The sequence below is a fragment of the Rhipicephalus sanguineus genome, chromosome 3 (genome assembly GCF_013339695.2).
Source record: "Rhipicephalus sanguineus isolate Rsan-2018 chromosome 3, BIME_Rsan_1.4, whole genome shotgun sequence".
NCBI lineage: Eukaryota > Metazoa > Arthropoda > Arachnida > Ixodida > Ixodidae > Rhipicephalus > Rhipicephalus sanguineus.
Genome location: NC_051178.1, coordinates 37584006 through 37598273, shown reverse-complemented (window position 1 = coordinate 37598273; position 14268 = coordinate 37584006). Strand labels below are relative to the sequence as shown.

Genomic DNA, 14268 nt, shown 5'->3' with positions numbered 1-14268 from the left:
CGACGTAGGAAATACCACGTTAGAGAAAAAAATTGTAGACGGCCCTTGCGTCGCTAAGTTCTGTCTCGGGCAGACTGCACGTACAAAACTCTGAAGTGAATATCACAACAATATTGTAATAATACGAGCGAAAACTCTGATAAGGCTCTTTTACCAGCCTCGGTGGCTAAGCAGCTAAGGTGTGCTGCTAAACATGCTTGTTGAAGCGCTCGCCTTCCAGGGAGATGAGGCGCAAAAACATGTGTACTTAGATTTACAGGCACATTGCAGAGCCACATGGCCTGGATTCTTTTTTTTTTTCTTTCTTGCAAAATGGCTAAGGACCCTCGCACTCTGCGAAGTGCCAAGCGATTGTATATTGTATTTTCCCAGCCATGCTCTACAGCAGCTTCTTTCACTTGGACGAAAGTTGAACAAGGGTCCTGTGCAGCTGTTTGATCTAGAGGAAATATTCAATCCTTTTAGCACTTTATTAAAAGGTGAAAGCCAGTGGGCTGTATCTATTCTATATACTCATAACAAAACAGTAAATTGCTGGCTATAATCATTTTATTTTGAAAGCAGAAACTGAAGGCAAACAGTGAAGAACTTAGCAGCACAAACAACTGTTCCGAAGCGCTGCACACAGCCTCCTCTCTTTTGCAAGCTTTGTCCTCAGCCGTGTTTACCGTCGGCATACTTTCTGCAGAACAAGGGGAAAAACACAAAGGTTTACGAAATCCATCACGTTTGCTCAACTTGCGTTATAATCCGCGTGCCGAAGAACACAGAAGAGCAAGCCGCGTAAAACTGCGATATTTACCATGATTTACTGCATCCAATTCGTCGGAGACGTCCACGCGGATCCTCTGCACAGCATTTTCCCCACTGGAATCCTCCGAAGACTCCCAATGACGCTTGACCGGCCGCCTGTGAGGCAACTGCCGAGGTGCCGGCTTCTTTTTGGCCAAGTAAGCCGGGAGACATTCAAATAATCGAGGAAAAGCGCCGGCCCTCAGCTTCACTCTTTCGCGCGGCAACCTCTTCTATAACGCATTCGTCTTCGCGAATAATGTCCTCGTTAAAGAAATGTTTTTCGCATGCTCGAACGTTTGGTGAACTGAACGAGAATGCGCCCGTTTCTTTACGTGGTATCGCCCGCCTCCACTGCTCGCGGCTTTCGAGGTCGCTGGGGAACACAAACAACGATACTTTTTCAGCGTTTCCTATAGCCGGAGGGACAGTGCGGCACACAGCATGTCTTCGTCATCGTTCGTGAAGCTGCCGCTAACTATTTGTCGCATACGAAAATGGTCACAGGCACACACGCGATAAAACGACGCAAACAAAGCGAACACAGCACGCCGTCGCCGCGCTGGCCTTGACGAGCGCCTTGTTCGCCGGAGCGACCGTGCGGCACGCAGGACGTCTTCTGCATCGTTCGTCACGTTGCCGCTAAGTATTCGTCACGTTTGAATACGATAAGACGCACAGAAAGCACCACACACACGCGATACAGCACGACACACAAAAGCAAACACACCACGCCGTCGCCTCGCCAGGCCTCGCCGACTGCTTCGACGAGTGCCGCGGGTGCCCCCCTAACACTGGTGGCGCCGCCCCGCGGTCAAAATTGGCGACACACAAAGCTCTCCCATAGAGTGACGGGGAAGTTTCGTGACCAGTAAAAAGTATTGATGGACTACGCTGCTACTGTCACAAACAGGTCGACTCTCGAAAGTGCTGGTTCGAACCTACGAGATGATAGACGCAGCAGTGGTGGGGGCTTCATTTAATGCCTTTCAGACCTGCAATTTGGGCAGAAAGCCCTAAAAATCGGACGCTTAAAAGTTTCAGCGTCCAAAATTTCGGACGTTCTCATACACTGACGTCTATGGGGCTAGTGACAGTGCCGCAAAAGTGTCCGAATTTTTTAGCATGTCTGGAAAATCGGCCGTCCGAAAAATCAGCCATTGACTGTATCACTATTAAGAAAGAAATAGGGTGCTTAGAATAGCGTATATGTGTACATTTTCCCCACCCCTTGAGGTTCTCTTTCAAAGAGATTCTACTGCATTTGTAGCAAAGAGCAGTGCTCTTTCTCTCTAAGCCCACATTTTCGCTGCATTGCTGAACGATGCCCTAGCAGAACAGTGCAACCAGCTCACAGCTTTGCTTCAAGCTGTCTTAAATGCAACCATAGTGGTAATACCCACCAGTATGCGCTGCACCATGTGGCCATTGTGGGCCAGCTCAGCCAGGGCTATGCCATGCGGTGGTGGCTCCTCCAGTTGGGACGTCAGGGCCTCCACCAGGCTGCGCACTTTCTCGCGTTTGGGCACCCGCACCCGGTACGGTACCGGATCACCTCCACCCAGGGGTACATAGGTCACATCTGCACACAACAGGCCAGACAAGGCATTACACTATTCTCGGCAACATCCAAAGTGAGAGATTAAAAAGCTTCTGCGCTTAGGCTTACTTGTGGGTTTCGCATCCCGTAGAACTTACGAAAATAGGGGAGGCTGATGACCAAATTACGACCGTCAACGGACCTTTTTCAGTCACATGACCCCCTAGCAATGGCCGGTCGAAGTGCTGGGGTGTAAGCGCGCCGGCGTTGCTATGGCTTGTTACCACCACGTATTTCAATTGTTGTGACAGATGCCAGTGTCACAAAGCATTCTCTGGATCAGCAGTTAGTATGCAAACTTTACGATTTCTTCTGATGTGTGCAAATCTCCAATCATTGTGCTTAGACGCTCGAAACATCAAGTACAGTGGGCTCTCGATAATTCAAACCCGAGGGGACCCCAGGATTTTGTTTGAATTATGAGAAGTTGTCATAAATATGACTCGGGAAAACACACCAACTTATGATGTTTCTTTCTCAGGGCTGCAGCAATGTTATATAGGCAGCTCTGCATGATTGCCAGTAGAGTATGTACCATATTGTGTTTAAGGGGAGACGTGGGTCTTAAAAAATGGTTTTTTAAAAGTTGGGTGAATGGCATGAAATTTAATACACTTATTCAGCTTTTTCTAAAGATTCAAAATCTCTAAGTAGATTTTTAATAGCTGCATTAGAACAAAAGATATGCAATTTCTAACACATATTTAAGCATATTTCTTACGGGGATTTTTGGCAACTTTGCTTTGTCAAACACAAAAACAAAGTATGTGGCAAGATTGCCAGGAAGCTGGTCTAGCCGGTGACGCTATTTATTTTCTTATAATGTTGTTCACCAAATTATAATTCTCGATTATCAGAATCAGTATGCAGCAAAAAAATTTCACTCACATTTACGTCTATTTATTTTGCATTCAATGTTTGTTGAAGACAATCGGATTAGCATCACCGGCTAAACCAGCTCTCTGGCAGCCTTGCCACATACTTTGTTTCTGTGTTTGACAAAGCAAAGTTGCCAAAAATTCCCCGAAGAAATATGCTTTTAGAGATTGCACATCTTTTGTACTAATGCAGCTACCAAAAATCTACCGTATTTACTCGAATCTAACGCGCACCTTTTTTTCGGTAAAACGAGTCCGAAAATCGCATGCGCGTTAGAATCGAGTACCGAAAAAAAAAACTCGGTCATCATATTGCTATCGGCATTTCAAAATGGCCGCCTCCTACGCGCCTCGGCCATTGTTTCAGTTCGTACGTGTGCTGAGGAGCTCGTCATCCCGTTCTGCGTTCGCATCGACGGCATGGAAGTGCCGACTCCAAATACTCGACGAGTGTACCACGATGCCGCATTTAAAAGAATAGTTATTACATGTGCAGAGAGACGGACGGAAATCGGGCCGCATCGCGGTCGTTCGGAGTTCCCGAAACGTGCGTGCGAGACTGGCGGAAATAGAAGCAGAATATTCTTTACAGCAAAGCTTCACGAAAAGGTTTCAGTGGATCAAAGCAGGGCCGGTTTCCCGAAATCGAAGAGTGTTGACAGCGTCAAGGAGTTGTCCAACAGCGACGAGGACTGATCCATTATGCGACTCATATCGCCGCCGTAGTGGTGACAGTTTTAGCGGCAAGGCCCGCTTTTTCACTTTGTGTTTTACTTTTTTGAAACTTTAGTTCTTTAAAATCGAAATACTTGTTCTTCTGAATGTGCGAAGTTTGACTCCTACGGACTTTTTTTGTTCTTTTCTCTCACGAAAAATGGGTGCGCGTTACAATCGATGTATTACTTTTTTTTTTTTTTTTGGTCGCGGAAAACGGGTGCGCGTTACAATCGAGGGTGCGGTAGAATCGAGTAAATACGGTAATTAGAGATTTGGAATCTGCAGAAAAAATGGGATAAGTTTGTTAAATTTCGTTCAGTTCACCCAGCTAATAAAAGAAATAAAAAAAAAGACCCGCGTCTCCCCTTAAGACGCACCATTTTTCCGATACTTTCGCTGATGCATCTTATATGTACGCAAAAAGTCATGCGAATCTGTCAGACCAATATGTCTATATTTAGTTGACTACAATAAATTGAGCGCGAGAGCACTGGTAGAAATACATCTAACTTTGACATAACAATGAAGCGGCTGTGGTCTTAAATGTCAGCTAGTTGCTGTTCAAACAGTGTGGCGACCACAAAGATTACGCCCGCAATAAAAGCCACCACCGTCACTGACAACTACGTAGGGCTATTCCTATTAGTACGTCATACCCTCCTTCTATGGGCGTGCACCCGCGAGACGAAGGGAAAGCGGCGTTCAGCTTGAAATTTGACCTATTTCCGCAGCTCTTAGCATTGCAAATTTCGACAGACATGATTGTGAACGCCCAGTGTATGCATTGCGCTCGTCAGCTCAATGTGGTCAGACCTGGCGAGGGCCCATTTAGGTGGTCAGCGAATGCATTAGGCTCTATAAGACCCCGTCAGGGATTCGTCACAACTACGTTTTAACTGTTAGTACGTTTAAATTGGGTACCTATTAATTGAAAAGAGGTTTGACTGTACATGGCACATGCATGTGTTTGTAATTATGGGACAAAATATGCTGCGTCCCATGACAGCTGCTAGCCCTTTCCTTACCTTAGTATGCCTTTCCACACAACACCAGCGGTGAAAGTGACTTAAAAGGACACTAAAGGCAAATAACAATTTATGTCAGAGTGAAAGGTCAACGTGTGAGAACGTCTAAAACGTCAATAGTATCAACAGGTGCTCTAGTAATCGAGAAATTAATGTAAATGTAGGACACGATGTGCGCCACGAGTGGGACATTTTCGAAATGATCCCGATGACGTCAAAGAGTCCCGAGTACAAATAACCACTACTTATCAAACTACAGTCAACTGCCGATTTTTCGGATTCCCTAGGGACCGCGAAATCGTCCGAAAAATCGGGCAGTCCAAAAAAACAAATTCATGCTTTTTTATTCCAATCAAGCAGTCAAATTGCCACAGCCCCGTCCGAAATAGCTTTAATGCCTCCCAGTACACTTACCATGCATTTTGGTGCGGGCCCATGCTCTCGCAAATACATTCGGTACCTGCCGCGATCCCCGCTTAACTACGTGCCAGCCGCCACTAGCAAATTTGCGTCTCGCGATGAGCGCCGCTGATACCAGCAAAGCACGGAATAGATTACAGCTCTTTTGCATGGAGCGTTTGGAAACGATGACACGGAGCACAAGGACTGCGGCGGAACAGCGGACGACTCGTCCGGCTTTCCCCCAACGCGCGTGCGCACGTAAATGACGCGCACACGCATCGCCGAATCTCCGCCGATACGCAGCATTTGCTACCGCGTGAAGCCGATCATTTCTAGTTGTGTGCAGCACATCGCCAACTAAGGTGACGCCGTCACTGTACTGTTGCTGTACTGTACGCACGCATTTGTCATGAAAGGGTTCGTGATGCCCACTCCATTCCTGACCGCACACGGGCGCGGCAATGGCGAGCTGGTTTCGTTCGTGAAGGCAACACGTCTGTGCGGCGCACTTCGCGGTCTCGCACAAAGAGGCAGCATGAATGGCGGCGCGGCGCGTTTGGATTCTCGCCTGCGCACAGTATGCATGCAACTGCTCTAGGTCACATGCACTGCCGAGCAGTTAACTGAAGATGCTTATCGTAAGGGTTGTCGGCGATTAAGCCTTACTGGCGCATTTGCCACCTGCCGCCATCACGCCTCCGTACATTTCCGCCGCTTATCTGTAAAGACATCGCCGCACTGCGCCGTGATAGCGGCCCCTTTGAATTTCTGGTCTGCTTCACCCCATAACACTTTCGCATTGCGGCAAAGCTGACTTTCGGACTGTTACTATCGCAAACAGATCGACTCGCGAAAGCGCTAGTTCGAACCTACGAGATGATAAAACGCGGCAGCGGTGGAGGCTTCAGTTAAATCCTTTCAGTCCTGCAGTTTGGGCAGAAAGTCCAAAAAATCGGACGCCGGAGAATTTCAGCGTCCGAAATTTCGGACTTTCTTATATATTGACGTCTATGGGGCTGGTGACGGTGCCACGAAAGCGTCCGAATTTTCGAGCATGTCCGGAAAATCAGGCGTCCGAAAAATCGGCAGTTGACTGTAGATGCAATAAAAAAAGAACCTTCCGTGCATCACAAGACGTAATAAAATGCTGCTTGTTCGCTTCTGTTTGATTCATGGAAAAAAGAACCTCTTGGCGCTACCATGGGGAACGGCGCGAGTGGTTCAAAAGTTCCGTTTTCGCCGAGCTGTGCGTATCAGTGGTAGTTTCGGTATCACATACTGCTACATGTGCTTGGCTCTTGCTATTTTTGACCAGTCGATACTCTACTTCTGCTGTTGCTGGCCAAGCTAAGCTCCGTTACAGTGAAATATGCAGTTTCGGAGTGGCCTGTGGCTGCGTCTTGGCAAGGTTATTGGAGTGATTTTCTTTCAAAACGTGATTTTCTTTCAAAATAAGCATTTTCTTGGCACGAAACAAGCACTACGAGGTTTCTGGACTGCTATTTCAACAGTCAACGTCGACTTAATATTTGCCTTTAGAGTCCCTTTAAGAAGCGTTTGGCACATGTAAGAACGAGGCCAGACTGTCCAGTGTTTTTTCTTCTAATTTTCTTTCACTTCTTTTTCAGTCAACCTGCAATTGTTGGTGTCAATGGTTTAGCTAGTTTTGCCCCTTCGTAGGCAGGCAATCAGTTTTATTTGTGACGGTTAGTCATATAAGAATGCAAATCGTCAGCAGAAGTGACAAAGGCAGCAGATATTTACAGGCACAGACAAGCAAAAGATAAGAATTAATTGAACTTGTGCGACAGAGCAGTTAGAATTAAGTAGCTTTAAAATACATTGAAAACAGAGAGGGCCAACCAAAAACTTAAGTTTGACTGAAGTAACCGAAAGTTTGGATTATCAGAGCTTGCATTATTGAAAGTATACTGTAAGTTGGCATTTCCTTACATCGCTTGTTACTGAAAATGCATCGAAGGAATGGGCATTTTTCTGTTTAAGATAAATTTTCTGCTTATGGCAGCTCTGTTTGTGCTCAAATATTTCAGAAAGCTCCCACATTATAGTTATGACTTTTCGATCTAGCACTTGGCATACTTGCCCGATTTCTCAAGAGAAAACAAGGAATTGGTCTTCGATGGCGCCCCGCAAACACTTCCAACCAGTTCCTGGATGCTAATCTCAAAGGTGATCCTTTGCCTCAATGCAAAATTGCACAGACGTGCAAAAAAATGTCAAAATTTGCAACAAAATGTGCATACTATGGTTCGAATTGTTCAATGTAACACTTATTATAGTTAATTGTTTCATTTGTAAAGAAAAAGGCTGCTGAATTCACTCTGTCACATTATCATCGCACAGAGTTTGAGAGCTATGCCTATTTTGGCTTTTGTATGGTGGTAAAGCACAGCCTTCAAGATAGCAAGTTCGCTGGCCGCTCCTTCTGTGCTCCTGCCACATGTTAAAGGCTGTAAAATCCTCACAAATGCTTACTGAAGGTTCAAGAGTGTATGCACTAGTGTGTTCCAACAGACTGCTGCAGAAGATATGCAAATAGTTTGCCAGAAAAATGCAATTCCGCACTACACCTTCACATTCTCATGAATGTTTGTTGGCTGGTGTGCCCTCTCGGCCAACTTTGCCACCAGGGGAAGCGCCACGCTGCATGTTTGGAAAAAGGGTCCATTGCCTCTGCAACTAAAGAACTCTTGTGTCCTGAAAGGTGGAGTCACTGGCCATACGGCTATGTCATCGGTCTTGAGTACGCACCCACTTGTGCAGGCTCATCTGCCTCGGAGAAAGAAATACTGCCGCCTTGTAAACTTGCACCCAACTAAACTTAAGGGGGGACGTGGCTTTCGGTACCAACTTTCTTATTTCTTCATGGATTTTGATGAAAATTGGCACACTTATTTGAAATGTTTTTTTAATGCTACTGTAGAAATTTCATGAATATATCTTTACAACTTTTTGATGTACAATATATTTCACCTTCTGCTCTTGTTCCGAGTCTGACTCACTTAAAAAATGCGATAGGAAATTCGTTCAAAGTGCTATGCATTCTAAGATGTCTTATTGCGGGCATGACATTCTTAGATTTTTTTATTTGCAACAAATTTTTTTTTTAGTTTTCATTTTTCATGAGGTGACTGTGCAACAGGCATCGAGGCTTTGTGCAACTCGTCAAATAGCTAATTATCAAAAAGCCATGCTGAAAAAGCAAGAATGTCACGCCCTGAACTGTGCTTCAAGGAATATAGAACGAAGAACGGAACTGAAATAGACCCAGCGGTCAGTGAGAAATCAGCGGAACAAGCGAAGCAGGAAGCAAGAAAAGCCGTTTTGAGAAAACGGCTTTTAAAGTTGTACCAACGATATTACTTCATCAAAAGGCACTGGGGTCGTAATCTTTTGTGTGCTTCGTAATGTGCAGTTTCTCGAGTGCCCTGTCTTTAGTTTGAGGTGCCTTGCTTCTCTAAAACACAAGAAGATTGTGATCTTTAATGTGTTTTATAAGGTTGGACCTCCTGCACATGTGGCCTTTCATCTGTTGTGCCTTTGTTTTCTTTCTTTTTTTCTTAAAATCCTTTTCTGATATGCAAAGAACATGTAGCATGACTTTAAACGAAGTTATGAAATGGTGTAATAGACATGACAAAAAACAAGATATTGTAATGCAAGTAGGTCATGTACTATGATGATTTGCCAGCTTTCTTGTATTCATGCTCTCATTAACATAATTAACAGTCTTGATTGCAATTGATCATTGAATCATTTTTATAGGATACTAAGAGCGGCTCTCATCATGACAACCTATCCCTTCCTCCTAAATAACAGGCAGTTATGGCCAAGACATTGGTGGAATAGGAATTCCTTAGCAGTTTATTCAAGACGCGAACTGGGCAGATATGAATTCATCTCCCTGTTTCACTCGTCAAGCTAATTTGTAAACCTCGCCTGCGATGTGCTTCATCATTCACCCGGTCGCGGACACGGTTTTCTGCGAGGCTTTTATTTTTTCAGATGATTCATGAGCGCTTACGGCGATACCAAGCACGGCCCCAAGCGCGCCTAAATTGCATCACCATGCAGTGCTTTATTTCACCTCTAAGTGCTCGGCCGCATAGTCCGGGAAGTCGGCACGCGATGTGCTGGGTGGCGGCATTCGGTGACGATGCGCAATATGCCTAGGTGCGGCGACGAAAAATAGGCGCGCAACGTGTTTGGCCTCGCATTTCGGGACGCCGACGCACGCACGCTGCGCGACGAGCTCGGCCGCGGGGTCCGCTACCGATGCGTAAAATGACCATCCGCTCTACCGAGGAGCCGGCGGGGGAGGCGCTTCGTTCCTTGCGAAGAAGCACACTGCCGCGAGTCCGCTAACGCGTTGTTCTTGCCCGCAAAGTTCGAGGTTCGTCTCGCGTGCAGACGCCGTGAGCGGAGTTAGGCCTAGTGACGACTCCGAGCAGTAGACGCGCCGGCCGCGGTGCCCGATGTTTCAAAGTACGTAATGCGTGGTCGCGAGTACAAAGAGTCGTCCTGCGATCATCTTCGTCACGACGTCCGAAGTGCACATAAGCAGAACGTCCAACCACGGATCCGATGATTCAACGCTAGAGAATCGGTCCGAGACGCGTGTTTACGATGTTCGCTACGAGTGCGGCGCGCCATCGTAATCCCACCGAGTTTCCGCTAGTAGCTCCAAACTAAGGCGTAGTTCTTGTTCAAAGTTATCGTCGAGCCGTGAACACAGAGCGATTGCGAATACACCACGAAGTAGCGCGACTTTCGACAGCCGTGAGCTCGAGACGCACGAGCTGCAGACGACGATCTCCCGAAGCGAGCATCGGACCAATGGCGAGGCGCGCTGAGGCAACATGGCGGACGCGACCAATCGGAAGGCTCGAAACGACCTTCGAACATTTGCTTTTTGTGCGCTTGTTTTCGAAGGGAGGAGCCAGCTGCGGCGGGGAATTTGAAGACTGAGAAATGCGCTTTCCGATGAGCCCAAGATATCGGCGCCCGGTGGCGTCGTTGCGGAGCTATGATTTTTTGAAAATCGGTGTTTTTTTGCAATTTCCCCAATAATTTTCGCCACCCCGGCAGGTGCAACAATTTTTTTTATAGCACTTCTACGTGGTTTTCGGTGAAGATATTTTGGAATCGGATATAAAAGGGGCTACAGAAACTGAAAATGTGATTTTCAAAAAATCGATTTTTTGCCATTTTTCGCGATACGAAAGCCGCGTCCCCCCTTAATCCTGCGAACCCACAGGCTTACTCCGTTTATAGAAGAATTTGATTGTTCACCTAGTTGGTCTAGCATCACAGTGGAGGTATATTAGCATAAAAAGTTAAAGACAACACAAAACACCCATCCTTTCTTGTGTAGTCTTCATTTCCCTTTTCACTTTTGTACAGTGCTAAAGCATAGCCTTCAATAAACGCATAAATGAACTCTGGCTCTGTTCATGTTTTGAAAAAAAAAACAAGATTAATCTCTATACTGGAACTTTCAGTGTTTAAGACTGAGCCACAAAAAGTATGCCACCATTCTCGTGCACAACTCAAGTCTACACAGTGCACTCACAAAAGGGGCGATACTAGAGAGGTTCTTACCAATCTGTCTCTCCATGGCATGAGGTAGTGGGGAGGGGTAAGTACATGAATGGCTCGTAGGTCACCGAAACATGGCCACACTCGGAGCACACCACCTACAACAAACCAGAGAGTGAGTTCTACAAGGTCTTGCAATGCCTCAGGAAATGACACTCAGTACAACACAATTTGAACGATTGTGCCGGTTTACAAATACAACTGGTGCTTCAGTGTTGTCATCTGTGTGCTTCGCTGTGTCGGCAAGCAGAAATACAAGTTCTGTTATGTCAGATGGTACGTCCTTCTTATCAATGCTCACAATGTACACGGCTCTTTCCTTCAGAAGAATACTGTTGAACCCCTCAACAAAAGACACAGGAGAAGTTCTTGTCCCTTATATGAAGTGTCACTCTTATAAGCAGGGCTCTGAGCCATTTCCATTTAGCCATACTGGTGTCTTGTACATGACTGTTTGTTACATCAATGCCTCTTAGAAAAGGGCTTCACCTGTAGCACCCTAGCCAATAACCAAAACTAAAGGAAATGAACATCCATCACATAATCTGTATAACATGCTATCACATCTATTGTTGCGAAATTGCTGGAAAATAAGCTGATTTATATTTGTATGCCTACGCTGCTGGTTTATGCAGTGGTAACCCTTGCCTAGAGGTTCTACAGCATTGATTTTGTCTTGCACCCTCGGTTTTGTTTCTACAGACCAGGAAGAAACATTGACTGGTTGTGTGAGTCACAGACCAGTGCTTAAGAGGGAACCATCACCCTTGGTTCCTCCTTGGCCCATATGGCTGCAGACATCGCTCTTCAACATGGCTTCTACGTCTCAACACCGCCTGGGCTTAATAAGAGAAATTTAAACATTCGAATGGATGTTGCATATAGGGAAAGTTATTTCGAACATCAAGAAAAAAGACACTGCCGCTTGAGTGGGAATATTGCAGAACTCACTCTCTCATCCTGAACTCGAAAGAAGCGATTCTGCACCAATGAAGACTAGAATAAATTCCAAGCGAAAGCAATCAAAGCTAGCATACACATTTACCCCAAACTAAAGTTGGTTTTTTCAGTAAGGGCACTGCTACAACAAGCTTTGTTCCAACCGTGTGTTTTAGGGGGCCGCTCGTAGGTACCAGCTGCATCGCTATCAGAATGTTCTGTGATAAAGTCAACTTACAAGACTTATGTGGAGCCGGTGCAGAGCGGCAACCAAAATTAACAACGCCTTAATGGTTCTTAGCCGACTCTTATTTGGCACGCGATGTCACGTAACAGAAAATGTGCCCACCATAAACAGAAGGACCATAATCCAGGTTGTCACTTTGGTTTCGTGCAATTTTAGACTGCAGCTTTCTTGTTTTCGTGGCATGGCAGTTTTCGATGCTGCGTGTTCTAGTGGACTGTGTGAAGAGCAAGTGGTTCAGTTTGGTGAACATGATAGCAGCGTAAACTCAACTCCATTTATATTCATGTTTTAACTGCGTTAATACTTCACAAGTGTGGGTGTTTAGCCCAGTGGGCAAGGCACTCAGCTTCTGAATGTGAGACCCAAGGTTCAAAAGCCAGTTCTACCAAGAAAATAATTTTGTTTTACACTTATTTCTTCCGTCCTCCGTGACAGAGCAACAAATGGAACTGCAGCTTTCTCACTGAGTTCACACAGAAATCCTCACCCATTTAAGAAGGGACATGCTTTTCGGAACCAACTTTCTTGTTTCTGGATGGAGCTTGATGAAAATTGGAAGAGACTAAGAATGGCCCCATAATGCCTCCATAAAAATTTCAAGGCAATAGGATAAAAAATTCCTGTGAGACAAGTTATTTCTCTATTGAACCTCATGGAGGGGCTGGAGGATTTACAAAATGAAGTAAAAAGTTGGTAAATACTGTATGCACAGCCAAATGTATGCTGAAGGGTGCAACATTTTCAAAATTATTTTTTTGCAACACTAAAACTTGCAATTTACGTTTTCTTCAGCGACACTGCAATAAGCACACTTGCACTACAAACGAGAAGCCCTACTAAAAATTCTTATAAGAGTAAAATGAAAAAATAAAAATGCAGCCCCCTGAAGCATAGTTCAAGGGGCGTTACAAAGGAAACAGAATCAAAATCTGTGAAGTATTTGCCAAGATATCTGCTCCACGAGCTCAGCAACATGACAAAAAGAAACAGTATTGAGAAAACTGCGTTTAAAGTTTCACCTTCTCTTTACTTCTCTAAAGATTGTCATCCTTGGTTTGTTTTGTGATATTTGACTTCTTGGACATGTGGCCTCTCTCCAGTGTACCTTTGTTTTTCTTTTTTTCATAACCTTTTTTTCGTTTGATCTACAAAGAACAAGTATGGATTTCAAGCCAAGTTCTCTGTTTGAAGGAGTGGTGTGACAGACATGACAGAAAAGAAGATATTGTTATCTAATAAGGTCGTATACTGAAATAATTACATATCTTTCTTGTATTCATGCTGTGATTAGCGTAATTAATAGTCGTGCTGCTCCCTGGCCGCTGCAGATTTCCGTGGCTGCCATTCGGTTACTTGGAGGTGTCCTTGAAAAGCCGTAGACTACGGTGCGATACCATAGAACAGAAGGAGCCGGAGCGCCCGGAACAAAAGCCGGCGACGCTCGTACCCAGCTCACCATCGAACAGCCAGGGCCCCTATGCCTACGTCACCTTCTTTTTTTATATCTCCCACTTCGTTTTCATATTCTTCTGGTCTTCATGCCATGCTTGAATTCTTCCTCTTCCTTTCTCATATTTTCACAGTACCTCTCAATTGTGACCCGTTCCCTCACACCCACAGAACACCGGTACAGCCAAACGGAGAAAGAAGCTTTGGCGGCCAGCTGGGCGGTGCAAAGGTTCGAGGAATACGTCCGTCGACTTCAGTTTTTTCCTCGAGACAGACGACCAACCTCCGGTGGCGCTCTTGGGTTCCATGGATGTTGACTTACTGGCACCACGGATCCAGTGGTTTTGCATGAAGCTGATGTGTTTCCAGTACCAAGTATTCTACGTACTGGGGAAGCTGTTGCCAACAGCCAATAAGCTTTCGCGCGCACCACTGGACTCTTCCTCCATCCAACCGGGTGAATGAAGTAGAATTCTTTGCCCAAGAGGTTGCTCGCTCCTTTCCAGACGTCGTCTCAGTGCAGCTCGAGCACCTGTCCCAGGCCCAAGCCAACAGCGGCGAGTGCAGTCTGCTGCTGAGTCAATGAAAGCTACATTTGTG

At 45.6% G+C, this 14268-nt stretch overlaps 1 protein-coding gene across 1 annotated transcript in view; it reads right to left on the bottom strand.

The window, feature by feature from the left end:
- LOC119386565 (uncharacterized) overlaps positions 1-14268 on the bottom strand; it is a 132440-nt gene that overhangs the window by 74086 nt on the left and 44086 nt on the right. Inside the window, 3 exon segments of the mRNA XM_037653848.2 lie at positions 2196-2374; positions 11037-11067; positions 11069-11131. Coding sequence (XP_037509776.1) covers positions 2196-2374; positions 11037-11067; positions 11069-11131 — 273 coding nt within the window.